The sequence below is a fragment of the Notamacropus eugenii genome, chromosome 1 (assembly GCF_028372415.1).
Source record: "Notamacropus eugenii isolate mMacEug1 chromosome 1, mMacEug1.pri_v2, whole genome shotgun sequence".
NCBI lineage: Eukaryota > Metazoa > Chordata > Mammalia > Diprotodontia > Macropodidae > Notamacropus > Notamacropus eugenii.
The window spans coordinates 323,223,195-323,251,058 of record NC_092872.1 but is presented as its reverse complement, the minus strand read 5'-3'; the positions used below and the strand labels follow the sequence as shown (position 1 = coordinate 323,251,058).

The 27,864-nt window shown below is 35.2% G+C and overlaps 1 protein-coding gene and 1 gene segment (V, D, J or C); both read right to left on the bottom strand.

Annotated features, from left to right (window-relative positions):
• Positions 1–15,129, bottom strand: part of LOC140529449 (immunoglobulin heavy constant epsilon-like) — a 321,603-nt gene extending 306,474 nt beyond the window's left edge. The window contains 1 exon segment of the C gene segment in view: positions 15,003–15,129. Within this exon segment, the coding sequence occupies positions 15,003–15,129 (127 nt within the window).
• LOC140517968 (immunoglobulin alpha-2 heavy chain-like) overlaps positions 1–27,864 on the bottom strand; it is a gene marked incomplete at its 5' end in the record, with an annotated part of 937,512 nt that overhangs the window by 364,567 nt on the left and 545,081 nt on the right. The gene's annotated exons all lie outside the window — the stretch shown is intronic.

The following is a 27,864-nucleotide window of genomic DNA, read 5'->3' as shown; positions in this document are numbered from 1 at the left end:
TTTTTTCCTTTCTCTTGGGTTTTCCCTTTTGTTCTGATTCTTCTTTCACAATATTACTAACGTGGATATGGGTTTAATATGATTGTGCATTTACAGTCTTTGTCATTTTGCATGCTTTCTTGGACTGGAGTGAGAGTAGGGAGGGTGGAAATTTAGAACTCAAAATCTTATAAAACTAGAAATTCATTAATTAATAAAAAAAAAAGAAAATTTCCATTTATTCCAAGGCTTTCCAGTGTTTCAAACAGTAATGCATTTTGTATTTCATTTAAAATTGTGAATTCATCGACATAATCATATTTCTTATCATTTTTGCTATATTTATACTTTTCATAATATTGAATCTTAAGTACGTACATCTTTGGTGTAAGGCCCACTTTTCATATGATCTTTGTGATATATTACTGTAATCCCATTGCTAGTATTTTATTTAAAACCTTTTCAGTAATATTCATTAGAGATATCAATATATACTTTTCTTTCTTTGTTTTTGTTTTTCCTACTTTAAGTATCAAAATCATAAATTTCTAATAAAATTAATTTTGTAGAACTCCTTCACTTTTTTCCAGATACTTGAAAAAGTGTCGAGATTCACTTTTCCTTAAATGTTTTGATTCTGGTGACTTCTTTTCTAAGGGAACTCATTAATTGCTTGGTTACTTTCTTTTTCTAAGATATTTATTTTTTGCATTCTATTTTGTCATCTGTGGATCTAGGAAATTTATATTTTTAAACATTGATTGGTTTTCTTTAAATCATTTGTTTTATTGGGTAAAATAACTTCAAATAATTCCTTTCCTTATATCTTCACTGGTGATGAATTCATCATTTTAATTTTTGTGCTTTTAATTTGTTTTTTTATTTCATATTAACCACTGATTTATCTGATTTTTTTTTGCTACCATGTTCATGAAACCAACTGCTAATTTTATTTATTATTAATTTAATGGGTTTTAATTTCTAAATTTTATTAATGTATCAATTTTTATTTTAGATTTTATTAATCTTTGCTTTACACGATTTCTATTTTAGTGTTTAATTGGAATTTTAAGATTTGTTTTTTCTAGTTTTAAAAATTAAATATTCAGTTCATTGATTCACTCTCTCTCTATCTCTTTCTCTCTCACTTCAAGCACTGAAAGATACAAGAAAAATAATTAACTTGATTACTGCTTTGGCTGCATCCCCCAGATTTGCAAAGCAGCAAATCACAAGAATGATGCAATATCACCAGGTGGTTTATAATTGGAATAAAGGTGTGGTTCAATAGTAGGAAAACTATCAGCATAATTGACCATATTAATAAAAAATCCAACAGAAATTATTACCTCAATAGATACAGAAAAGCACATGACAAAATACACTCCAATCTGTAATAAAACAGTCGTGAACATAGGAAAACATTAAGCTTTACTTAAAATAAGTAGCATTTATCCAAAGCCATCAACAGCATCTGTAACTGGGGTAATCCAGAAACCTTCCCAATACAACTGGGGTGAAGCAAGCCTGTTCATCATCACCACTATTATTTAATACTGCATTAGAAATGCTAGCTATTGCATTAAGAAAAGAAATAGAAGTTGAAGGAATTAGAAAAGGCAATGAGGAAACAAAACTATCACTCTTTACAGATGATATGATGGTATGCTTAGAGAACCTTAGATTATCAATTTAAAAATTAGTTTAAATGATTAATAAGTTCAGCAAAGTTGAAGGATATGAAATAAACCCATAAAAATCATCAGCATTTCTACATATTGCCAACAAAGATGAAGAGAAAAGATAAAAAGAGAAGTTCCTTTTAAGATAATTGCAGATAATATAAATATTTTGGAGTCTACCTGCCAAGACAAACCAAGAAACTATATAAACAAATTAACAAAACACTTTTCCACAAAAAAAAAAATTAAATGAGATATGAGTAACGGAAAAAAATTGAGTTCTTTATGGGTATGCTAAATCAATATAATTAATATGAAATTTCTACCTGTTATTTATTTGTTTAGTGTTATGCCAACTGAACTACTAAAAGATATTTTATGCAGGTAGGAAAAATAATAAAATTCATCTGGAAGGACTAAAGGTGAGGAAAAAGAATGTGAAGAAAGGATTCCTGGTAGTACTGAAGTTCAAACTCTATTACGGAGCAGCGATCAAGACAACAATCTTGTACTGGGTAAGAAATAAAATGGTGGGTCAGGTATCAGGCATAGGTTAGGTATGCAGTAATTAATAGTGAATGACCATAGTAACCTAGTATTTGACATATCCAAGGATTCAAAGTTTTTAGGGGACAGGGGAAACAGAGTGGATAAAAACATACTGTTTTCCAAAAACTGCTGATGAAACAGTATGGTAGAGACCAGGTGTGGACCACCGTCTTATATTGCATACCATGATAAAGTCAAAATGGACACATGATTTGGACATAAATAGTGATTCCATAAGCAAATAGGGGAGCCTGAATTAGCTAACCTGTGAAATCTATGGATATATGACCAACCAAGAGATAGAGAGCATTATGAGATGTAAAATGGATAATTTTGATTATATAAAATTAAAAAGATTTTGCACAAAGAAAACAAATGCAAACAAGATTAGAAAAAACAGAGAAAGCTGGGAAACAATTTTTTACAACATACATATCTGACAAAGCCTCATTTCTCAAATATATAGAGAAGTGATTCAAATTTACAAGAATGCCAGGCATTTTCCAATTGAAAAATGGTCAAAGGGCATGAACAATCAATTTTCAGAAGAAGAAAGCAAAACTGTCTTTAGGCAGAAGAAGAAAATATTCCAAACCACTATCAATGAAAGAAATGCAAGTTGATTCCTGTGTGAAGATGGGAGAGTAAGGGAGAAATTTCCAGCAGCTTTCCAAAACTCCCCTTCAAACAACCTTGAAAGAGCTCTCAGAACTAATTTATGTTTGAGGAAGCAACTTATCAACACAACAGGAAAGGTCTGTCTCCAGGTGGGGAAGAGGAGTCAGAAGTCAAATCACAGGGGGCCTGCAACAAGGCAATGAATCCCAGGATGATCCACCAGTGGAGGCCACACCCCTGTGCAAGCCAGCAGTTCCAAGGCAAGCCAGCATTGCCAAACCAGCAGCAAGTGTGATTCCATGCCTATTGCTGACAAGCAGTGAGACCCCACACTTAGGGCCATTCATTAGCAAGACTTTCTCCTGGGGCCAGATAGAGGGGAAAACTTGTCCCAAGGCAGGCCAACAGGCAGACCCTGCCCTACTTACAAGCCAGAAGCAAGGCCCTCCTCCAATGCAAACCAACCAGGAGACCTTGCAACCACAGCAAGCATTCAAGAAGGTTCCCCTCCAGTGCAACCCAACATCAAGGTCCCAAGCTTTGATACAAGTAGATTGGGATGTAAAAAGTCTGACTCTTTCATAAAAATACAAAGGCACAAAACAGGCCAAAATATGAGCAAAAATTAAAAAAAAAACTTGACTATAGGAAGTTACTATGTTGATAGGAAGCACAAACTTAGAAGAGGACAATGGTATGAAAATAACTACTTGCAAAATCTCAAAGAAAAATATAAATTGGTATCAGGGCCATGAAACGCTCCTGGAAAATCTTAAAAAAACAACTTTAAAAGTCAAATAAGAAAGGAGTAGAGCCAAGGTGGTTCAGTAAATGCAGGGAGTTACATGAACTGTCCCCCCCAACCCCAAACCCCTCAAAATATCTGTAAAAATTACTCTAAACTCATCCTAGAGCAGTAGAACCCACAAGTCAGTAGAATGAAATAAATTTCAAGCCAAAAAAACCTGGAAGGTTGACAGGGAAGGTGTGTAGCACTAGTCTGGGAGAGGAGCACAGTCTAGCATGGGCTGCACTGGCAAATACTGGGCCCCCAGCAATCCTGGAGTAGGGTTCAGAGCACTGAATCACTATCAGCTGTGATAGCTTCCGGACTTCTCAACCCACAGATACTAACAACAACTTAGAAGGTCAGTGGGAAAGGTGTGTGAGACCTGGGTGAGAGAGGTGCACAGTCTGTCCCTAGCCCCAGGGCAGCAGTGGTGGCAGCAGCAGAGCTCTTGACCCACAGACAGTGGAGGGAATCCAGTGACTGATCAAAGGTGGATTACAGGATTCTCTTTACTGGCTCTGACACAGAATGCTCTTGCTTAGATCTGGGTCACAGTTATGGGTGTCAGTCCTGGGATGAGAAGCAGTGCTGGAGTGGCAGAGCTTGTGAGGCCAGTAGAGAGGCAATCCTCCTCACAGTTCCAAAGCAGAAAAGAGTGCTTGTGGTCAATCACAGGCAACAGCACATGCCAGTAGAGGAGCAAACACCTCTCCTTTGATCATGTCACCTTGGAAGAACTGAGAATTCACAGGTCCCTAGAAATATCTTTGAAAACAGCTATGCAAAACCCCTGAAGCTTGGGACAGTACATCCTCCACATTAGAAGCAGAGTTCTACCTTAATTTGACTCAAAAGTCAAGTATTTGGCTGGGAAAATGAGCAAACAGCAGGGAAAAAACAGACTATAGGATTATATATTGTTGACAAGGAAGAACAAAACATACAACCAGGAGAAGAAAACAAAGTTATCCAAAGACTCCAAGAAAAATTTGAATTGCTCACAGACCATGACAGAGCTCAGAAAGGATTTTGAAAATCTAGTAAGAGAAGCAGAGTAAAAATTGGGAAGAGAAGTGAGAGTGATGCAAGAAAATCATGAAAAATCAGTAAAGAGTTTTTTAAAGCAGACCCCCAAAATGCTGAAGGGGTGAGGAAAGGAGAGCTGGGCAGAAAACTAGGAGTTCAAAATATTGTAGAAGTGAATATTGAAAACTAAAAATAAATAAATTAACAAAAAACAAATAAGGAAAGAAGAAGTTCAAGAAAAAAAGGGAAAATAAAGTACAAGACAAGAGAACTCTGAAAATGAGTTAACAGAATACTAAAATAAACCAAAAATGGAAAATCATTTTAAAAGTTTGTCAAAGAACATAACTCTTTAAAAAAATTAACCCAAAAGGAAAAAGAGGTACAAAAGTTTACTGAAGAAAATAACCTTTGAAAATTAGAATTGAGAAAAATATTATCTGATAAAAACTTCCCAGAACCAAGATGGCAGAGAAAGCAGTAAACCTTTCTGACTGTGCCACATTCACCTCCACACAACCACAAAATAGAGCCACGAAACAAATCCTGGAACAGCAGAACTGACCAAAAGACAAGATGAAACAATCTTTAACCCAGAAGATTGGCAAAGAAAGGTCTGCCTCACCTAGGTAAAAGTGTAGCACAGTCCATGATATGAAGCACCCCCCCAATGCAGCAGCAAGCTCAACCAGGGTGGGATGGTGGTGGAGGGGTTGATCGAAGGGAGGGCTACTTGAGGGAGGGGGTAGAGGATGAAAAGGGCAAAGGAGATAATAGAATAAATGGAGGGTAAGAGAGGATGTACTTAGACCCTCCTACAAAACAATTCCCCCAATCAAACTTCCCACAAGGGACAGGTCCATCAATGGGGGGGAAAGATCTTTACTCATGTTAAAATAACTAACAATACAAGTATATATACTGTTTCTAGTTAGAGAAACTATTGTTTCTGTACTTTACTCCTTCAAAAGACTCTTCATTGATAAAGGCAAGATTCAATCGGAGGCACTTGATGATACTAAAACAAAAACAGGAAAAGATCCTATTTTGATCGCCATTGCATGGAGCTGAACTCTTTACATTCCTCCTTGGGAAGATGATTCTTGCAGTTCTTAAAAATTGTACCCCTAATAGTACAGTTAGAAGGAATATACATAGACAGAGGCTATGGGTATAAAGTGTATTTCGGGGAATGAAAAAAAAATAACTAAGGGATGTAAAAAGGAATACACTGGATGAATAAGGAAGGGAGAGGTAAAATAAGTTAAATTATTCCACATGAAATAATTATTACGGTGGAGGGAAACATGGGAGGTTTGATGATGGACATCACTTGAATCTGATTCTCCACAGTATTGACTCAAAGAGGAAATGCTATACACCATCACTTGAATATAGAAATCTATCTTACACAACAGAAAAATAGGGAGAAGATTAAATGAAGCAAGGGATGAAAGAAGAGATGACAGACTAGGGAGGCAGTAGAAAGAAACAAAACACTGTCAAGGAGAAAAGAGGTGAAAAGAAAGAGTGGAACAACAGAAAGAAAAATATAATGGAGGAAAATACAGAATAATCATAACTGTGAATGTGAATGAGATGAATTCTCCCATAAAATGGAAGCAGATGGCAGAGTGGATTAAAAATCAGAATCCTGTAAAATGTTGTTTACAAGAAACAGATGTCAAGCACAGAGAAAATCACAGAGTAAAGGTAAGGATTCATACAGAATCACTTATGCTTCAGCCAACATTTTAAAAAGAAGGGATGGCAATCATGATCTCAGACAACGCAAAAACAAAAATAGGTAAAATTAAAAGAGATAAGCTTCTCTTCAGGAAAACTACATTTCGCTAAAAAAACCATAGATAATGAAGTAATGCCAGTATTAAATATGTATGTATGTACCCAAGTGGTATAGCACAGTTCAATGATGACGAGAGAAGATAGACTGTTAAACTGTACTAGTGGGAACCTCAACTTTCCCCTCTCAGAACAAGACGAATTTAACCACATAATAAACAAGAAAGAAGTTAAGGAGGTGAATAGAATTATAGAAAAATTACATAGGATAGATCTCTGGAGAAAATGAAAGGGAATAGAAAGGAACATATTTCTTTTTTCAGCAGTAATGGTACCTACATGAGGGTATAAAATCTCAAAATCAAACACAGAAAGGCAGAAATATTAAATGCATCATTTTCAAATGATAACGCAACAAATATTATATTCAGTAACTTGCAGTAGTAAGATAGATTAAAAATTAATTGGAAATGAAATAATCTAATTCTAAAGCATAAAGGAATCAAAGAACAAATCAGAAAATTAATAATTTCATTAAGCAGATTGACACAATGAGATGGCATAACAAAAACGAGGGGATGATGCCAAAGCAGTACACAGGGGAAATTTTATATCTTTAAATACTTACATCAGTGAAATAAAGAAAGCACAGATCAATTAATTGGGAATGTAATGTCAAAAAATAATTGAAAAATGAAAGTTTTAAAAAGAAATAGAATACAAGTTTTAAAATTCCTAAGTGTTTACCAGACTGGAATTTCTAAAAATCAAATAAGATTAATAAAATTGAAAGCAGGAAAATCACTGAGCTACTAAAAAACACCATTAGCTGGCTTAATGGGAAAAGGAAACAAGTAAATAGATGATTTGTTGGTTAATTTGAATTTAAGAAAAGAAAAAAAATATCAGTATGAAAAATGAAAGTGCTGAATTCATCACAAATGATGAGGAAATAAAAGAGATTTTTTTGGTCCAATCATATGCCCCAAACCTCACAATCTAAGCAAAATTGAAGAGTGTTTACCAAAGTATACATCAGAAAGATTAATAGAAGAGTATTAAATTAAATAACGATAAATTACAAAATAAAATTAAATTCACCTGATGTTAGAAAATGAAATTGAACACGCTTGAACCAATTTTTAAAGAAAAAAATCTCCAGTGGCAGATGAAATCCCAAATCCTACCAAAAATTTAAGAAGAACTAATTCCAATATTATATGTACTGTGTAGAAAAACAAGAAAAGAGGGAGTTCTACGAAATTTCTTTTATGATACAATTATTGTACTGATATCTAAAGCAGGAAGTGTAAAAAAAAAGAAAAAGAATGAAAATATAGTCAGATTTTCCTAACGAATATTGATGAAAACATGTTAAATAAAACATTAGAAAGGAGATAATAGCAGCCTATTGTAAGAATTTTTGGACCAGGAAAGCAGGGTTCATTCAATATTAAGGAAACTATCAGCATAATTGATCATACCAGCAACAAAACCAAAAGAAATCAAATGATTATCTCAATGGATACAAAACAAAGCTTTTTGACAAAATGCAACACTCACTCCTATTAAAAACACTAGAGAGGATAGGAATAAATGAAACTTACATTAAAATGATAAGGAGCATCTATCTGAAACCATCAGCAAGTATTATCTGAACATGGGGATAAATTAGAAGCCTCTCTGAAAAGACTGGGGAGGAGCATGCATGCCCAGTAAACTATTATTCAATAGTGTACTAGAAAGATTAGCTGTAGCAATAAGAAAAAAAAGAATTGAAGGAATTAGAATAGGCAATGACGAAACAAAACTATCACTCTTTGCAGATGATGTGATGGTATACTTAGAAAATTCTAGAAAATCAACTAAAAACTATTTGAAATAACTAACAAAGTTGCAGCAAGCAAAATAAAACCACATAAAGTATTAGCATTTCTATGTATTACCAATAAAGTCTAGCAGCAAGAAATATAAAAATAAATTCCTTTTAAAAGAACTGTTCACCATATAAATACTTGGGAGTTTGCCTTCCAAGACAAACCCAGGAACTATGGAACACAACTACAAAACACTTTTCACACAAGTAAAATAAGATCTAAACAACTGGGGAAATATTCATTGCTCATGGATAGACTGAGTCAGTATAATAAGACTAAATTATTCTTAAATTATACTCAAATATCCAAACTACAAAAATTATCTTTTAGAAGTAGAGAAAATACTAACAAAATGTATATAGAAGAATAAAAGTGAAGGGTTGTAGGGAAAGAAGCGAAAAGAAATGTGAAGGAAGATGAACTAGAGATCTAAAACTTTATTATGAAGGGATAATTATCAAAACAATCTGATATTTGCTAAGAAATACTGTGTGAATAGATCAGATACACACCACATTGTAGTAAATGACCACAGTAATTTAGTGTCTTATAAACACAAAATTTCAATTTTCAGAACAAAAATGCATTACTTTACTGGAAGCATAAATTGGAAAAGCATATCTTTTTTTAAGTTAATTTTCTTAGTACAAGTAAAATTAATTTTTAGCAATTTTTATATGTGAAAATAATTTTTCACAATTTTTAGGGTTTCAAATTTTATTCCTCTGCTCCTCCTCAGTCTTCTCCTTGTGACAATAAGCAACCTAATGCAGGTTATTTATGTGCAATACAATAAAAATTGATATATCAGTAATTTTTTCTATTTCTTTTTTCATTTAGTATTTTATTTTCCTCCATTCCCTCAGTTTCCAATTCATTGCCCCCAAAAGAGCTTCAGTAAATATTCTTGTACATTTAGGTCCTTTTGCTTTTTAAAGAAATCTCTTTTGGGATAAAGACCTGGTAGTGTTATTGCTAAGTCAAAGGCTATACACGGTTTTATAGCCCTTAGAGCACAGTTTCAAATTGCTCTACTAGAATGGTTGAATCAGTTCACAGCTCCGCCAACAGTGCATAAATGTCTCATTTTTACCACATCCCCTCCAGCATTTGTCATTTACCTTTACTATCCTATCAGTCAATCTAATAGGTACGAGATAGTGCTTTAGGATTATTTTAATTTGTATTTCTCAACTTAATAGTGACTTCGAGTATTTTTTCAGATGGTTATCCATAGCTCTGATTGTTTCATTTGAAAACTGATCATATGTTTTGATCATTGATCAATTGGGGAATGGTTGTAATTTTTATAAATTTAACTCAACTCTCTATATGTTTGAAAAACGAGACCTTTATCAGAGAAAGTTGCTTAAAAATTTTAAAAAAATATTTTTAAATTTTAAATTAAAGTTAAATTTTTAGTTTTTAAAAATTTAAAAAATTTTTAAATTTTAAATTAAATTTAAATTTTAAATTAACTGCTCACTGTATTTCCCTCCATCCTGCTTTCCCATTTATTCTGATTCTCTCTCATCTTTCACTCTGTCCCTCCTATGTGCTTTGCTTATCAATATCTACTCCCCTAAAAGGACTTCCTTTCTATCCCCCCCACTCCCAACAATTGTCTTATCACTTTCCCCTCCTACTTTCCTGTAGGGTAAGATAGATTTTTTTAAATATCCTATTGAATGTGTATGTTATTTCCTGTTTGATGAAATTCTGATGACAGTAGGATTCACTTACTTCCTTCAATTCCCCCTTTCCCCTTCCATTGTAAAAACTTTTTCTTGGCTCTTTTCTACCCCATTTTACCTCTCTCTGCCTTTTTCTTTCTCCCAGTACATTACTGTCTTGCCTCTTAATTATATTTTTAGATATCATCCCTTCATATTCAACTCATACCTATGTCCACTGTTCATATATACTCCTTCTAACTACCCTAATTATTTGAAAGCTCTTAGGAGTTACAAATATCATCTTCTCACGCAGGAATGTAAACAGTTTAACCTTATGATGTCCCTTATGACTTTCCTTTTCCATTTATCTTTTTGAGCTTCTCTTGAGTTCCAGCTTTCATCTTTTCATCACAAAGACTTGAAAGTCCTCTATCTCATTGAATATCCATTTTTTCCCTGCAGAATTATACTAAGTTTTGCTGGGTACATAATGCTTGGCTGTAATCCTAGTTCCCTTATCCTGTAGAATATCATATTCCTAACCCTACAATTCTTTAATGTAGAAGCTGCTAAATCTTGTGTTACCTTGACTGTGGCTCCTTTCACCTGGAGTTGTTTTTTCTGGCTGCCTCACAGCGTTGTCTGCTTGACCTGGGAACGCTAGAATTTGGCTATATTATTCCTGGCAATTTTCATTTTGGAATCTTTTCCAAGAGGTGATCAGTATATTCTTTCAATTTCTACTTTCCCCTTTGTTTCTCGCATATCAGGGCAGTCTTCCACTATAATTTCCTGAAAGATGACCATTGTTTTCAGGTAGTCCAATAATTTTTATATTTTCTCTCCTGTGTCTATTTTTTAGGTGAGTTATTATTATTTCTTTTGGATTTTCAAAAATTTATTTATTTATTTTTCATCTTAAGCATTCATTTCCACAAGATTTTGAGTTCTAAATTTTTTCTTCATCTCTCCCTTCCCCAACCCCAAAACACTGAGCATTCTGATTACCCCTTCTCCCAAGCTGCCCTCCATTCTATCACACCCCTGCCTTCCCTTATCCCCATCTTCTCATTTTCCTTGTAGGGCAAGATAGATGTCTATACACCATTACCTGTATTTCTTATTTCCAAGTTGCATGCAACAACAATTCTCAACATTCATTCCTTAAACTCTGAATTTCAACTTCTCTCCCTTCCACCCTCCCACCCATCCCCAGTGAGAAGGAAAGTAATTCAATATAGGCTATATATGTGTAGTTTTGCTAAAGATTTCCATAATAGCTATGTTGTGAAACACTTGAGTATATTTTCCTCCATTCCATCCTGCCCTCCATTTATTCTACTCTCTCCTTTGACCTTGTCCATCTCCTACTTTACTTCGAATTACTCGCCCCTCCCATTTTCCCTCCCTTCTGTCATTCCCACCACCCCAGTTATCCTCTTCTGTCCTACTTTCCTGTAGTGTAAGATAGATTTTCATACCAAATTGAGTGTGCATGTTGCTCCCTCCTTCAGTCAAATGTGATGAGAGTAAGTTCTACTTTTTCCCTCTACCTCCCCCCTTTCCCCCCATTGAAAAATGTTTTTCCTGTCTATTTTAGGAGAGAAAATTTGCACCATTCCATTTGTCCTTTTCTCCTCCCAATGTATTCTTCTCTCACTCCTCACTTTTATGTTTTTATATATACACCCTTCCCGTTCCCAGAGGGCACAGGGTGAGTTGAACCGGAAGGGTGTATCTATCTATCTATCTATCTATCTATCTATCTATCTATCTATCTATCTATCTATCTATCTATCTATATATGTGTAGAGAGGGAGGGAGGGAGAGAGAGAGAGAGAGAGAGAGAGAGAGAGAGAGAGAGAGAGAGAGAGAGAGAGAGAGAGAGAGAGAGAGAGAGAGAGGTGTGTGTGTGTGTGTGTGTATAATCCCTCCAACTACCCAAATATTGAGAAAAGGTTCAAGAGTCACAAATATCTTTCCATGTAGGAATGTGAACAGTTCAACTTCAGCAAGTCCCTTATAATTTCTCTTTCCTGTTCACCTTTTCATGCTTCTCTTGATTTTTGTGTTTGAAAGTCAAATTTTCTATTCAGCTCTGGTCTTTTCATCAGGAATGCTTGAAAGTCCACTGTTTCATTGAATGACCATTTTACCCCCTGAAGTATTAAATTCAGTTTTAGTAGATAGGTGATTCTTGGTTTAATCCTAGTTCCTTTGACCTTTGGAATATAATATTCCAAGCCCTGTGATCCCTCAAACTAGAAGCTGCTAGATTTTGTATTATCTTGATTGCATTTCCATAATACTTGAATTGTTTCTTTCTAGTTGCTTACAATATTTTCTTCTTGAACTAGGAACTGTAGAACATGGCTGCAATATTCCTAGGAGTTGTTATTTTCAGAACTCTTTCAGGAGGTGACTGTTGGATTCTTTGAATATTTATTTTGCCCTCTGATTCTAAAATATCAGGGCAATTTTTGTTGATAATTTCATGCCAGATGATGTCTAGGCACTTTTTTTGATCATGGCTTTCAGGTAGTTCCATAATTTTTAAATTCTCTCCTCCATCAATTTTCCAGGTCACTTGTTTTTCAAATGAAAAATTTCCAATTGTCTTCTAATTTTTCATTCTTTTTGTTTTTGTTTTGTAATTTCTTGGTTTCTCATAAAGTTATTAGGTTCTGTCTGCTCCATTCTAATTTTTAAAGAACTATTTTCTTCAGTGAGCTTCTGGACCTCTTCTTCCGTTTGGCTAATTCTGCTTTTAAAAGCATTCTTTCCCTCATTGATTTTTTTGACCTCCTTTTCCATTTGAGTAAGTCTATTTTTAAGCGTGTTATTTTCTTCAGCACTTTTTTAGGTCTCTAGCAAACTGTTGGCTCACTTTTCCTGTTTTTCTTTCATTGTTCTCATTTCTCTTCCCAATTTTCCCTGCACCTCTCCTACTTGGTTTGCAAAATTCTTTTTGAGCATTTCCATGGCCTGAGATCATTGCATATTTTTAGGAGGTTTTGGATGCAGAAGTCTTGCCTTTTAGATCTTCCTCTGATGATATGTATTTTTCTTCACCATTTGAAAGAACTGAGGACAATACCTGTACACTAAGAGAGCAACCTTCTATAGCCTTACTCTTTTCCCCCCTTTTTTGAGCATTTCTCCAGTCAGTTACATGATATTTGAATCCCTTGTCATTAAGAGGGTATGCTATAGGGTTCTGTACGTTCTCAGTTTCTCCAAGGTGGCACAGTCAAGGGAGAGAAGTTTCCTCCTCTCTTGGCCCATGCTCTAGTCTGGGAGTAACCACAAGCATTGTTCTGCCTATGATCTGTGAGGAGGATTCTCTGTCCAGAGTCCCCACCAGCTCCACCATCCAGTGCTCCTCCTCACCCCAGGACCACCATTCAGGGATGAGATTCAGATCAGCAGCTCGATTACCCCATCGTCTTTTGACTGAAAACTCCAAAAATGCAGGCCGCTGCCACCTGGGGGCACATGGGGCCAGGTTTGGGGTAGAATCCTGCTCTCTTTTCACCCATGTGAAGAACCAATCTCCCTGACCTTTGAAGCTGTCTTTGGTGTTTGTGGGAATCTGTGAATCGCAATAGCTGCCAGGGATTCCACCCACTGGGGCCTGTTCCAGTCTTGTCCAAGTTGCACTGTGTGGCCAAGGCTGTGCTGTGCTCTCTTCTGAGCCCTGTGCAAAAGACCTTTCCTGGAGGTCTTCCAGGCTGACTTCAGCTGGAAATCTCTTTCACTCTGTCATTTTGAGGCTTTTGCCGCTCTAGAATTTGTTTAGAGTCATTTTTTTACAGGCATTTTATGGACTGGGTGTGGGGGTAGAGCTTCTACAGAAGCTGCCCTTCTACTCTGTCATGTTGGATCCGTCCCCCTCAGGTGTTTTTCTAATGAGGTATTTCACATTGTCCTCTATTTTTCATTCTTTTGCTTTTGTTTTATAATGTCTTGATTTTTAACAGAGTCATTCATGTCCATTCGTTCCATTCTAATTTTGAAGGGGTTATTTTCTCCACTGAACATTTGTATCTCCTTTTTCCATTTTGCTAATTTTATTTTTCTCTGCCATTCTTCTCTTTCTTGACTTTTTGTATCTCATTTGCCCTTGGTCTACTCTGTTTCTTAAGGTGTTATTTTCTTGAGTAATTTTATTTATGTGTGTTTGTTTTTGTTTTGTTTTTGTTTGTCTTTACCAAACTGTTGATTCATTTTTCATAATTTTCTTGAATCACACGTTTGTCTTCCCAATTTGTCCTGTGTCTCTCTTACTTGATTTTCAAAATTCTTTTTGAGTTTTTGCATGTCCTGAGGCCAATTCATATTTTTCTTGGAGGCTTTGGGTGTAGGAGCTATGACTTGATTATCTTCTTCTGAATTTGTTTTTATCTTCCTTGTCACTATAGTAAACTTTCAAAGGTTAGAGGTTTTTTTTTCTTTGTTTTGTCATTTCAATAGCCTTTTAATTGACTTTTAACTGTTCAAGTAGGGTTCTCCCTCTAGGGTGGAGCTTCTACAGTCCCAGCCTTCAGGGATTTTTCAGAGATGCTTCTAGGATTTTCTAAGTTTTCTGTTCTTCCAAGATGGTATGATCTAAGAAGTGTTTACTCCTCTCCTGGCATGTGGTCTGGTCTGTGAATGACCACAAGAGCTCTTTTTTTACCACAGCACTGTGAGTAGGGACTCCCCTTCAAATTCTGTTAGGCTAGTTCTCTTCCTCACCCCAGGAATGCCACCCAGAACTGCTTCCCAAATCCAAGTATGGGCAAATCAGCAGTTCTGCCTCTGTTGGTAAAAAGATCTTTGACCAGTTGTTCTATCCCCTTACTGTATGAGGGCTGATAGCTCCAGAAGCCACCATTCCTGCTGCTGATTTAGTGGTTTCCAAGGTCTGTTACTGGTTTGCTAGGGCCAGAGTTCTACTGGTGTGACCTGTGCTGGGGTGCACTTCACTTTCACCTTGGTGCAACAGACCTTTCCTGCTGACCTTCCATATTGTCTTTGTCATCTATGGGCTGAGAAATCGGGAAATTCCCACGGCTGCCAGTAATCTGTTCCTCCTGAAGACTGCTCTGTGTTTTCTGGATACCCTTTTCTGCTGATACAGCCTGCATTGGTCTATATTCCTCACTTACCCTGGTTCAATGGACATTTTCTGCTGATCTTCCAAATTTTCCTGGGCTGGAAATTTTTTTCACTTCATGTTTTTGTGAGGTATGCTGTTCTAGAATTCGTTTAGGGTCATTTTTAAAGGTATTTGCAATGGTTTGGGGGAGAACTCAACTGAGTCCCTGCCTTTACTCTGCCATTTTGGCTCCACCTGGCATATTATTTTAATGGAATATTTTCTTGCTATAAGAAACAACAAGCAGGATATCTTCCAAAAAACTCGAAAAGACTTAACATGCAAATCAGCAGAACCAGGAGAACTTTGTACATAGTAACAGTAATACTGAATGATGAAGAATTATGAAAGACTTAGCTCTTCTGAGCAATATTCAGTATTCCAAGACAGCCTTAAAGGATTCATGATGAAAAATGCTATCCGCCACCAGAGAAAGAACTGGTGTCTGAATACAGATTGAAGCATTCAATTTTTCACTCTCCTATCCCTTTCCCTTCCTTTTTTTCCTTCCTTCCATCCTCCCTCCCTCCCTCCCTCCCTCCCTCCCTCCCTCCCTTCCTTCCTTCCTTCCTTCCTTCCTTCCTTCCTTCCTTCCTTCCTTCCTTCCTTCCTTCCTTCCTTCCTTCCTTTACTTCCTTGTTTTTGTCTTTTGTTTGTTCAAGTTTTTTTCCATGCAATTACTAATAGAGCAATTTTTTTATGATTGCACATCAATAACATATTAGTTTGTTTACCATCAAAAGGAAGGGGGCAGGGAGTGAGTGAGTGATAAAATTTGAAAGCCAAAATTTTTAGAAAGTTAAAATTGTTTTCATACGTAATTAGGTAGAATAATTCTTTAAACAAATATATGCCTGTTTGATTTACATTTTTAAAATAACAGAATCAGATCAATTTGATCTGATTGGGTTAATTGGTCAACAAATAAAAATTTATTTCAGTTACCTTAAAAATACTTTTACCCATATTTCTACGTAACCTTCACTTCATCCTTGTCTGAATGTTCTCCATCACCTCTCCCCTTTTGCTTCCTGAATTTCCCCACATCAGTTTATCTCTCTCCATGCAATGGGAAAGAATGGAATAGTAAAACATGTAATAATCTCTGACCATACGCCAGACTTTATAATAAGCCTGCTGCATCTCCTTGAATTCCCTTTTAATTACTTGTCATATCAGAATAAAGTGTAACCTTTTTGTCTTATATAAATCTCAAATTAAATATCCCAAGTTTCAGTAATAACCAGGAGGTCCATTTTGCTTCCTGGAATTCATATCTCTGGATGGAACTGGTGGATAATAACCTGATATTCTGTACATAGCAAAGGGGTAGGAGAAAAGTGTCTATGGAAGGTGGCAAGCAAAGAGATGTCTTGGCCATAAGGAAGGGTAAAATGATTCACTAGGAAATATCTGAAGAGATTATATTGAAGGTAAAGACTTGCTTTCACAGGTTCCGGAAAATATTTCCTTTATGGCTTTATTCTTATGGACCTTAATGTCTCCTCAAACCAGTGCTATGGAGAGGTCAAGATTATTCTTACTTCTCAGGTCAGGGATCTGAGGCACACAGAGATATATGTAGTCAAAACAAGATGATCACTTATCAAGTGAGAGGAATATAATTTTGATAATATAAGAGTCTGATTGAAGAGAAGCTACACATTCCCTCCAATTAGAATGCCAGGATCTTCTGATATGTATATGAATATACATATATACACATGGGATGCACACATATTCACACATATAGCTCCGTATATATATACATATGGGAGGATTATATACATTAAGTATGTTTACAGGTAGGTATGTTTTTCATGTGCACAGTGCATATGAAAATGCAAATAATATGCACATAGTAAATTTTGAGAACTTCTGATTTCCCTCATTTTTGACAATTTCAGAGAAATTAGTCACCATGTAGAAGACATGTAACACTTTGAAAGAGTACATCTTCTCTCTGTGCCTGCGGGCATAAGGAACAGGAAAAATTCTCAGGGACACAAAGGAGATTAGATAGATAGATGGATAGATAGATAGATAGATAGATAGATAGATAGATAGACAGATAGATAGATAAGTGGGTAGGTAGGTAGGTAGGTAGAGGGAAGGAAGGAGGGAGGGAAAGATGGAGACAGAGAGAGCTCAATCAACAGATACATGTACGGATAGATAAATAGACAGATCAATGGAAAGATGGATGAATGGATGGGTGGATGGGACATATGTTCGCTGTGAATTGGAAAATTATCACAGATCTTGAACGTTTTTTGGTCTTATAGTTTATGTGATATTCTAAATCAGGCCAGCATAACCTTTGGCATGTCAAAAGATTTCCTCTATGTACAAAGGATGCTTTCCTCTAAAATTTTCTGGGCTGACTGAAATCCTTTGGCAGTGGCCCAAGGACTGCAGGCTCGTTGTAAGTGGTCTTCTTGTACTCAGTGTTGTTGAGTTACCTCTCTAAGTCATTTTCCACACGAATGCTTTAATGAGGAGGTTTATGTCAGATCTCATACTGTTTTTTCTCACTGTGTCTCTTGCACAGTAATGCATGGCTGTGTCCTCAGCTTCAAGGGAATTCATTTGTAGGTGCAGCATGCTGTTGCTGTTTCCTTTAGAGTTGGTGAATCGACCTTTCACACAGGCTGCATAGTATGTGGTTCCTCCAATACTACTAATAAATGAGAGTCACTCCAGCCACTTCCCTGGAGCCTGGCCGAACCAATTCATGTTATAGCTGCTAAGGGTGAATCCAGAAGCTTTGCAAGAAAGTCGAAGAGTTCCTCCAGGTTGTTTCACATCACCCCCAGATTCTAGCAGTTGAACATCACAATGGACATCTGCAGACAGAATCACTGAAGACAATAATCACACAAATACATCACTTCAGAGGGTTTCCTTAGTCAAGAAACAAGCAGAAAACAAAACTACCTTGTAAAACAGTCAGAAGGAAAAGTCCATTTAGTCCTAATCCCATTGTTCAGGCTCCAAATGTCAGTTCTTAGGAAATAATGGTCACACAAAAGAAAACTCCTCTCTCAGAGCAGCAAACACTTGTTTTTTCTGGTTTCCTGCTCTGGAGAGAGGAGTCCAATTTGCATGTCTTTTTCTGTAAAACGTGAGGAAGAGCAACTCTCTTCCACTGTGATGAGTCCCCCTCCCTGTGGCACAGAAAATTTTCCCCCGAATACATTCTAAAACCCTGAAAAAAGTTATTGACACTGAGAATCCAAATATCATTGGTGAGGACTCAGTGTCTTTCCATCTCTACAATCTAACTTCAATACCAAGGGAATGCTCATGAGGCTTTTCAATGTGTCATTTTCCTAGCTTATCCTAGTGCCATTTCTAATTAGTAAAGTACCCCAAGTTTTTGTAATTTTTGATCTTCACAGGAGATTGGATCTAACTTAGAAATGTTTTCTTTGAAGGAGGTGGTGTTTCTGAGAATCTCTACTCACTTATAGAGCTATTTTTTGCTTGGAACTGGATGTCGTGCATTATGTACCCTTAATCCCGTTAACTGTAGCTTATATCCAAATTATGCTCTATTTTCATGAGAGGTTACTATGAAGTTTTCAGTGTGAGCTTCAAAAATCAGAAGAGACTGAAAATCAGGATTGGACTTTGTTTCTTTTTAATTGTTTAGACTTAACAAAGCAATCGAGTAAATGAAAATGTAGACTTCAAAAATGTTTATAATGTAGATTAAACAAAAATATACGTTTTTATCTCTTCAGAGCAGCTTGTCAAAAACTTACCAGCACACTAAAGCTCATATCCCTGTTTGAGTTTGTGGAATCAAGGCACAAAATAAGCAGTGCACCATAAAGCCCTTTGAAACTCTTAGATCCTTTAAAATGTCCCATATTTTGTTTCTCAGAAAGATTCTCTGTGTGTTCTGAAAAAGTGATACCATATCCTCTGAGGAATGTGTATGTCTTGTGGAGTATCTGAAACCAGATATTGGCTGAGCCTCAGACTCCAAGAAGTTCCTTTCCAAAGCAATCAATCTGCCACCACCTATTATACACAATGATGTCAGGAAAATGAACATTTTTTTGGCTTGTACAGGCTTTGCATCATTTCTTTTTCAGAGTTCTTATCAGGGATCATTAGAATGCTGGAAAAATACAAATCAGCTTTTGGATTGTGGAATTTATATATTGTAAAGTCTCAAATGGATCCATTTGTCTCTCTGTTTTTTCTTCCCCTGATACATCTTAAATTTGCACTATCCTGTCACTACCAAATAACCTATAGGAGGAAAAGAACAATTCAAAGCATCTTATGGAGTACAGTTCCATTTATGATCCTACAAAATATAGCCTGGTCTCCCAAATCTGCAATGACTCTATCTTATCTTCAAATTATCTTTCTAAATATATTCCCTTTCACTAACTCCTTGGAAAAGCATATAATCGATACATTCCTTTAAGGCACTTTGAATCCTTTATAATCTTGTTTCTGATCTTCATACTCAAGCCATCTACCTCATGTCTCATATTTTTTCATTCCTCTCTAAATATAACTGCCAATGTATTGTCTATTCATACCACTACCATACTGAATGAACTCCAATTCCTCTGTTACCTCTAAAATCTAATGTGTAAGCTTTAGTCTGTGCAGTTAATTTTTTTCTTAAACTAGTCTCAATTTATCTTTGCAACTTTAATATATGCTACTCTTCACATTGAACTCTATAGAGCAGTTAAACTAGTATGCCCCTGTTCCTTTTGAATGACACTCATTCACTGGCTTCCATGCCCTTACTATAGCTGTTCCCTTTCCTGGAACTCAATTCCTCCTAATCTATACTGACCTCTTTAGCTACTATGAATGTTAGAAGCTTCCATAGAATTCCATCTAAAGCTCTAAAACATCCAGGATAAACTTACCTCAGAAGGGGTATGTTAATATCTGAATACAGAAGACCAATCAAGGCAAAGCAGGCTTGATCACCTGTCCAAAAAATTAAGCAAGAAGCAGAACTTGCCTCTGAAACAAAGCCCCTATTCAATGATAAAAGCTTGAAAATACGTTATTCAAAGGGAGGAAAAACGTGCACTATAAAGAATAGTTGCAGGGAAACATGATGGCATTGCTAAGATGTAGAAGAGCCCTGATCCCCTACAAGCACCCCGCTGGGGCTCAGAAATGAACAACTCTAACAAGAAATAAGGAGAAACATTTATAGATCCCATCCCAAAGCCCCTGAGTTCCATTTTCTCTCTGGTCCATTATAATTTTCAACAAATTTATTTCTTGGGTGATATTAAAATATAGATTCATATTATTTTATTATCATTAATTAATTATTACATTAGTTAATTATAATTATTTATAATTATAATTAATAATTAAATAAAATGAATTAAATTAATAAAAATAATTAAGATAGTGTCAGAGAAATAATATTATGCTTTAAGACACCATATGTAATGCATCAAAATAAATATTCAGCATGTCATATATATGTGTGTGTGTATATATATATATACATATATATATACATATACACATATGCAGAACATCTAAATATTTAAAAGAAAACTAAACCAGTTGGAGGGAGAAATAGAAGTTAAAACTGTAACTTTGGGAAAACCTCAAAGTTTCTCCTTTCTGACAAAGACAAATCTAACCAAAAGTTAAAATAAAGCAAAAGACCAAAGGAGTATTTTAATAAAATTAGACCTGACAGATATTTAATATTAACTGAACAGAAATAGAAAATAATTTATATCCCTCTAAGTTGTAATAGCGTATCTTTCCAATATTTGACATTATTTTGACACATACAGATCTCTGCCAAACCACCAGAAAGAAGATATACAAACATTTCATTTTCTAATCACGATACCATAAAATTACAATCAAGAAAAGAATAGAACACTACAGCGTCACGGTGTCAAAGAAGAAATTATAGAAATAGAAAGCATTTTTAGAAGGATATAACATTAAACGGAAGACATCCCAGTCCTCATTGGATGGAACTGAAACACCTTTTTCAGAGCAACTTTTTTCCTCTAAATGTTATTACCAATAAAAAAAGGAAGAACAAGTGAATGAAGGTTATACAAGAACAATAAAATTTGTAAAACAAGAAATTAGAAATCAAGTCAAAATTCTGAAAATGAATAAAACTGAAAAAAATTATCATCGAATTGACAACTAAAGATAGCAGCTTTTTAAAGAAAAATGACTGAGTTAACCAATCTGAAAGTGAGAGAGACCGAAATGGAGAGAGAGACAGAGTGACAGAGAGACACAGAGAGACACACACACACAGAGGGACAGAGAGAGAGAGAGAGAGAGAGAGAGAGAGAGAGAGAGAGAGAGAGAGAGAGAGAGAGAGAGAGAGAGATATGCCATTATACATATGGGGAAAAATGAAAAAGGAGAGCACAGTATTTGAAGAAGAAAAAATACAGGAAACTTGTAGAAAATAATATGCTTTTTTGTTTACTTTTATCTCCTAATATTTATTTGTTTTCTTTTTTCAACACTGACTTTTATAAGATTTTGACTTCTAAATTTTCTCACCCCAACCCCAAGATGGCATGCAATCTGACATTGGCTGTGATCATATTAAACAATCCCACATTAGTCATGTTGTGAAAGAAGAATCAGAACAAACAGAAAAAAACACAATAAATAAAAAAAGGAATGAATACTATGCTTTCATCTTCATTCAGACTCCATAGCTCTTTTCTGGATATGGATAGCATCCTGAGTCTTTTGGAATTGTCCTAGATCACAACATTTCTCAGAAGAGCTAAGTTTATCAAAGTTGATTGCACACAATATTGTTGTTACTGTTTACACTGTTCTCTTGGTTCTGCTCATTTCAATCAGCATCAGTTTATGTAAATCTTTCCAGGTTCTCCTGAAATCAGCTTGCTCACCATTTTTTATGGAACAATAGTTTTTAATTACATTAAAATACCCCAACTTATTCAGCCATTGCCCCAACTGATAGGCATTTCTTCCATTTTCAATTCTTTTCCACCGCAAAAACAGTTGTTGTAAACAATTTTGTACATGTGGGTCCTTTCTCTTTTTTTATGATATGGTTATGATACAGACGTAGCAGTGGTTTTTCTGGGTGTACATAGTATTATAGTGCTTTTGGCATAGTTCCAAATTGCTCTACAGAATGGATGAATCAGTCCACAATTCCACCAACAATCCATTAGTTTTGAATTTTCCCCACATCATCTCCAATATTTATTATCTTCCTGTTTTGTCAAGTTAGCCAATCAGAAAGGTGTGATATGGTGCCTTAGAGTTCTTCTAATTTACAAGAAACAAATACAACTAAAAAGGTGATAAAATCGACAAGTTAGAACAAATGGGTGAATATTTACAAAAATGTATAAGACTTAGTTAAACCAAAGAAGGAATAGATTACTGAAACAGCAATATTATTTTAAATTTTTTTTTGATGTTTTCAGTTTCTTACTCCATTAAGATATCCCATGTATCCCTCCTTTTCTTCTTATTCAAGAACTATCAGTAGGAGGAGACTTTCAGGAAATATGATGGTGGCATGAGCAATTAATCACTGTTGTTCCCCCATATTCACCTCTGAATAACCATAAAATAGCTTTCCAAACAAATCTGTAAAAACAGAGACAGTAGAAATGTCATCTGGATCTGAATTTTAGCCTAGGAAAGTCGAAGGATCAGCAAGAAAGTTCCCTGTCACTTGGGCAAAAGGGGAGCACATTCCAGGATAACAAGCATCCCAGCAAGCCAGCAGCAAGACCCATCTCAGCAAACCAGTGGGAGTTTCTGAACCTGGGCATAATGGAGCAGGCAAGCACCAGCACCAGGGCCCTCCATATGCGTTAGGATAATTGGTGGTACAGACCCCAGCTCAGAGAACCATCTTGCACTTCAGTGAATCCCAGGGTAGATTGTCATCCTCTAGGTGCTGGGCCTCCTCATGGTTTGGCACAGCCCTACAAAGTAAGGCATCCTCCAGGGACTAGACCTCCATATGGTTTAGTACAGCCACAGGGAAAAGCAGAAAAACCCCACCTGCCTCACCACAGGGTAGATACTACCACTAGGAATGCAGTTCTGAGCCAAGTTGGCTGCCAGACCCCTACAGTCTCTAGCCACAAGCACCTGATCCAATGATCAAGCCCTTGCTTCCCAACACAAGAAACTTGGGATAGTAACCACTGTGCTCCAAGAAAAGAGAGTTCAATTTTAAAACCAGGAAATAGGCAAAGAAGATGAGCAAGAAGCAAAAGTCAACTTTGGCTATAGAAAATTACTATGGTGATAGAGAAGATCAAAACACACACTAACAAGATGAAAACATTGTCAATATAACTACATCTGAAGTGTCAAAGGGGACTAAGAACTGATCTCGGGCCCAAAAAGCCTTTGTGGAAGGGTACAAGAAGGATTCTAAAAGTCAGAAAAAAGAGGTAGGAGAAAGATTGGGAAAAGATATGATAGTTATCTGAGAGAGTCAACAGCTTGGAAAAGGGCAAAAATTTACTGAAAAAAAACCCAATTCCTTAGAGAGTTCAATTCATCATATGAAAAACAAAATCCCCTGAATAAAACACCTCTTTAAAAAGCAAAATTTTCTAATGGTACAATAGTTCACTGAGGCAAAGGACTCCTTAAAAAGTAATTGCTGAAATAGAATAGGAGGTACTAAAGTTGACTGAAGAAAACAGTTCATTGAAAATTAGAATTGGGCAAGTGGAACTATCCTATGGACATCGATGATCAGTTAAACAAAAATCAAGAGAATGGAAAAAAACAGAATAAAATGTAAAATAGATCATTGAAAAAACAACTGACCTGGAAGACAGAGCTAGTAGAGAAAACATAAGTATTGGACTGTCTGAATGCCGTGATAAAAAAAAATATCCTGGACAGCATGTTTCAAGAAATTATCAAGGAAAATTGGTCTAACACCCTATAACCAGAGGGCAAAATAGTCATTGAAAGATTTCATTGATTCTCTCTTTCTCTATTTTATTCATTCAAGCATTTAGAGACATAAAACTTTCTCTAAGAACTGTTTAGCTGCACTTTTGGCATGTTGTCTCATTATAATCATTCTTATGGATAAATTTATTGATTATTTCTATGATTTGCTATTTGATCTGATTCTTTAGTATGAGATTATTTACCGTCCAATTAATTTTTAGTATACCTTTCCATGAAAATTTAGTGTTTGTAATTTTTATTGCATCACTATCTGGAAAGGATGCATTTAATATTTCTGCTTTTCTGCATTGCATTGTGAGGTTTTGATACCTGAATTAGTATATGGTCAATTTTTTGTAGGTGCCATGTACTACTGAGGAAAAAAAATGTATTCCTTTCTACTTCCATTTAATATTCTCCAGAGTTCTACCATATCTAACTTTCGTAAACTTCTATTCACCTCCTTAACTTTTTTCTTATTTATGCTATGGTTAGATTTATCTAGTTCTGAGATGGAGAGGTTGAGGTCCCCTGATAGTTTAGATTCTGTCTGTTTCATCCTGTAATTCCATTAACATTTTCTGGAAGACTTTGAATGGTATACTACTTAGGGCATGTATGTTTAGTAATGATATTACTTGTCTATGGCACCTTTTAGCAAGATGTAGCTTCCTTCCTTATCTCTTTTAATTAGATCTATTTTTTCTTATTTGGTGTGAGATAAAGACTGTTACTGCTTCTTTTTATTATTTACTTCAGCTGAAGCACAATATGTTCTGCTCCAGCCTTTTACCTTTACTGTTTATCTCTGGCTTCAGATGTGTTTCTTGTACACAGCATATTGTAGGATTATGGTTTTTACTCCAGTCTGCTATCCACCTTTATTGGGAGACTTCATCCCATTCATCTTCATAATTGTAAAATTATGTATGTTATGTATAAAATTATGTATGGATTGTAAAATCTTGTATAATGCAGAATATGTAGTATATACATTATGTAGTTTGCATATATATAACATACATATATAGTGTAGCAGAATATGGAGTATAATGGAGAATCTGAACTGTGTCAATTCTGTATGATTTTATTTTCCTTTCCTGAAACAGGACTTATATTTTCATTTTTCTGTCACAGTTCCATTGTCTTTAGATAAAAGAGCAATTACATGTATTATGTAGTATTATAGGAATACTTCATTTTCCCTTTACAAAAATTCTCCTTGGGATCTAGGCCTCGTGGTGGTTTTGCTGGATCAAAGTGTATCCTTTTGTGATAGTGAAAAATTGCAAATTGATGAGATGTCTATCATTTGGCGAATGGCTGAATAAGCTGTGGTACAGGAGTGTGATGGAATATTATTGTGTTTTAAGAAGTGATGAACAGAATGATTTCAGAAAAATCCTGGAAAGACTTACATGAACTTATGCGAAGCAAAGTGAGCACAACCAGGAGAACATTTTATAGAGTAACAGCAATACTGTAGTAAAAAGAACTATGAATGACATAGTTATTCTTAGCAATACAATAATGCAAGATATTCCCAAAGAATTCGTGGTATCTGCAGCCAGAGAAAGAGCTGATAATGATTGCATACAGACTGGTTTGCTATTTTCACTTCCTTTCTTTCATTTTTTTTAAAGATATAAGTCTTCTTGTACAAAATGACCAATATGGAAATATTTTACATGATTGCAAGTGAATAACCTATATCAGATTGCTTACTATCTCAAGGAAGGAAGCGGATAGAAAAAGAGAGAGGAAGGGATTAAATTTGGAACTCAAAACCAAGAAAATATTTTAAAATAGTTTTAACATGTAATTGAGAGGGAAATAAAATAGTATAAATATAAAAATAAAAGGAATATAATTAAATTATTTAAAGATGGAAGGTCATCTTTAGACATTATTATTTCTAGTCTGTATGACCTCCATCTCCTTAACACATACTTCTAAGTTTCCCTGAACATGTTTGGAATCCTTTTAATAATGGAGTAAAGAAAATTATGAAAACTGATAAGAGTTTTTCCAATCTGTTTGTCTGATTTCAATATGTTTGTCTTCTAAGTCATCATGATTGCCTGACTCATTCTTTTGATTGTTACCTAAGGAAATCTAATGCTTCCATATTTCTCTTGACAAAGATCATCACAGCCAGTCGTTCTCATAGAATTAGAGATTAGAGACTAAAGAGTTTTCCAAATATTATCACACTTTATCCTAACAGCCCTGGAGGTAAATATTACTATTTATCTCTAACTCAGTGTGAGGCATCTCTTAAAGCATTTTTACAGGGTGAGACATTAAACATGTACAATGAAATGGCATTCACTATGAGATCCATCTTTCTTCCTTTACTGAATCTCAAAATCCCTTGATATTATTCTTTATTTGTTATAGTTTTTACTATAGTTTCTGATGAAAAGGTAAAAATTTCCAAGAAGGTCAAACCCTGTAAATGAGTAGTGGACTCAGTATCCCTATCATTTCTTTCATAGTTAGGGAACACCCCAAATCCTGGCCCCTGATCCCCAAAGTTTTCTTTTTTGCAATTTATTTTTTCTTCTTACAAGTGTTATTCAGAACACATTGTTGTATATGACTGTAATGGAATAATGTTGTGCTATAAGAAATGACGAATAGGTGGACTTCAAAAAAACCTAGAGAGACTTATATGAACTAATGCTGCGGGAAATGACCAGAACCAGGAGAACATATACACAGTAACAGCCAAAGGATATAAGGACTGTTTCCAACAGACTTAGCTCTTCACAGCAAAGCACAGAACGTTTTAGAACCTAAAACATTCCCAAAGGACTCGATACAAAATGCCATCCACATTCAGAGAAAGAACTATTGAGTCAGAATTCAAAATGAAACCGACTATTTTTCTTGTGTTAAGTTTTTTTTGTTTGTTTTCATGGTTTCTCCAATTTGTTTTAGTTCTTCTATGCAACATGAGTAACATGAAAATATATTTAATAAGAATATATTTGTAGAACCCTTATAACATTGCATGCTTTCTCAGACAAAGAGGGAAGAGAGAGGGGGAGAAAATTTAAAACTTACGGAAGTTATTGTTGAAAACCGAAAACATATAAATCAGTTAAGTGAAAATTATTATTATTCATTTTAAGCTTAAATGCAAAAAGACAACAATAACTTTCCATATGCACAACACAGCATAAAAAGAAGATTCAATATAAAACCATGGATTTTCAATTCACACTGTTTACTTTTCCGTGAAAAACGATGTAACAATATTACACATTATTTTCAAAGCTGCCCTGCTTTTCTATACTTCCTTCTAAATTATTATGTGTTCTGCTATCCACTTTTTATTTTTTCTTCCTCCCCACCTCACCCTAGAGTTAGCTACCATTAGACACAAACATGTATTTATAGATGTAACTATATGTCTGTATTATACATATATGTATACACACATATTTATATCTGTCCATCTATCTATCTATCTATCTATCTATCTATCTATCTATCTATCTATCTATCTATCTATCTATCTATATGCTTATCTGTAAAACCACACTATACATACTTCCTTTTATCATTTCCTTTACTGGATGTAGATAGCAACTGCCTTCATTATTTGAGTTTCTATTTATGATACTCAAAATCACTTAATCAATCAAAAATGTTCTTTGAATAATATTGCTGTGGACTGTTACAATGTTCTTTTCATTCTGCTCATCTCAGTCTTCATTTCTTCAGATTTTTAATGTTTTTATAAAATCCAATA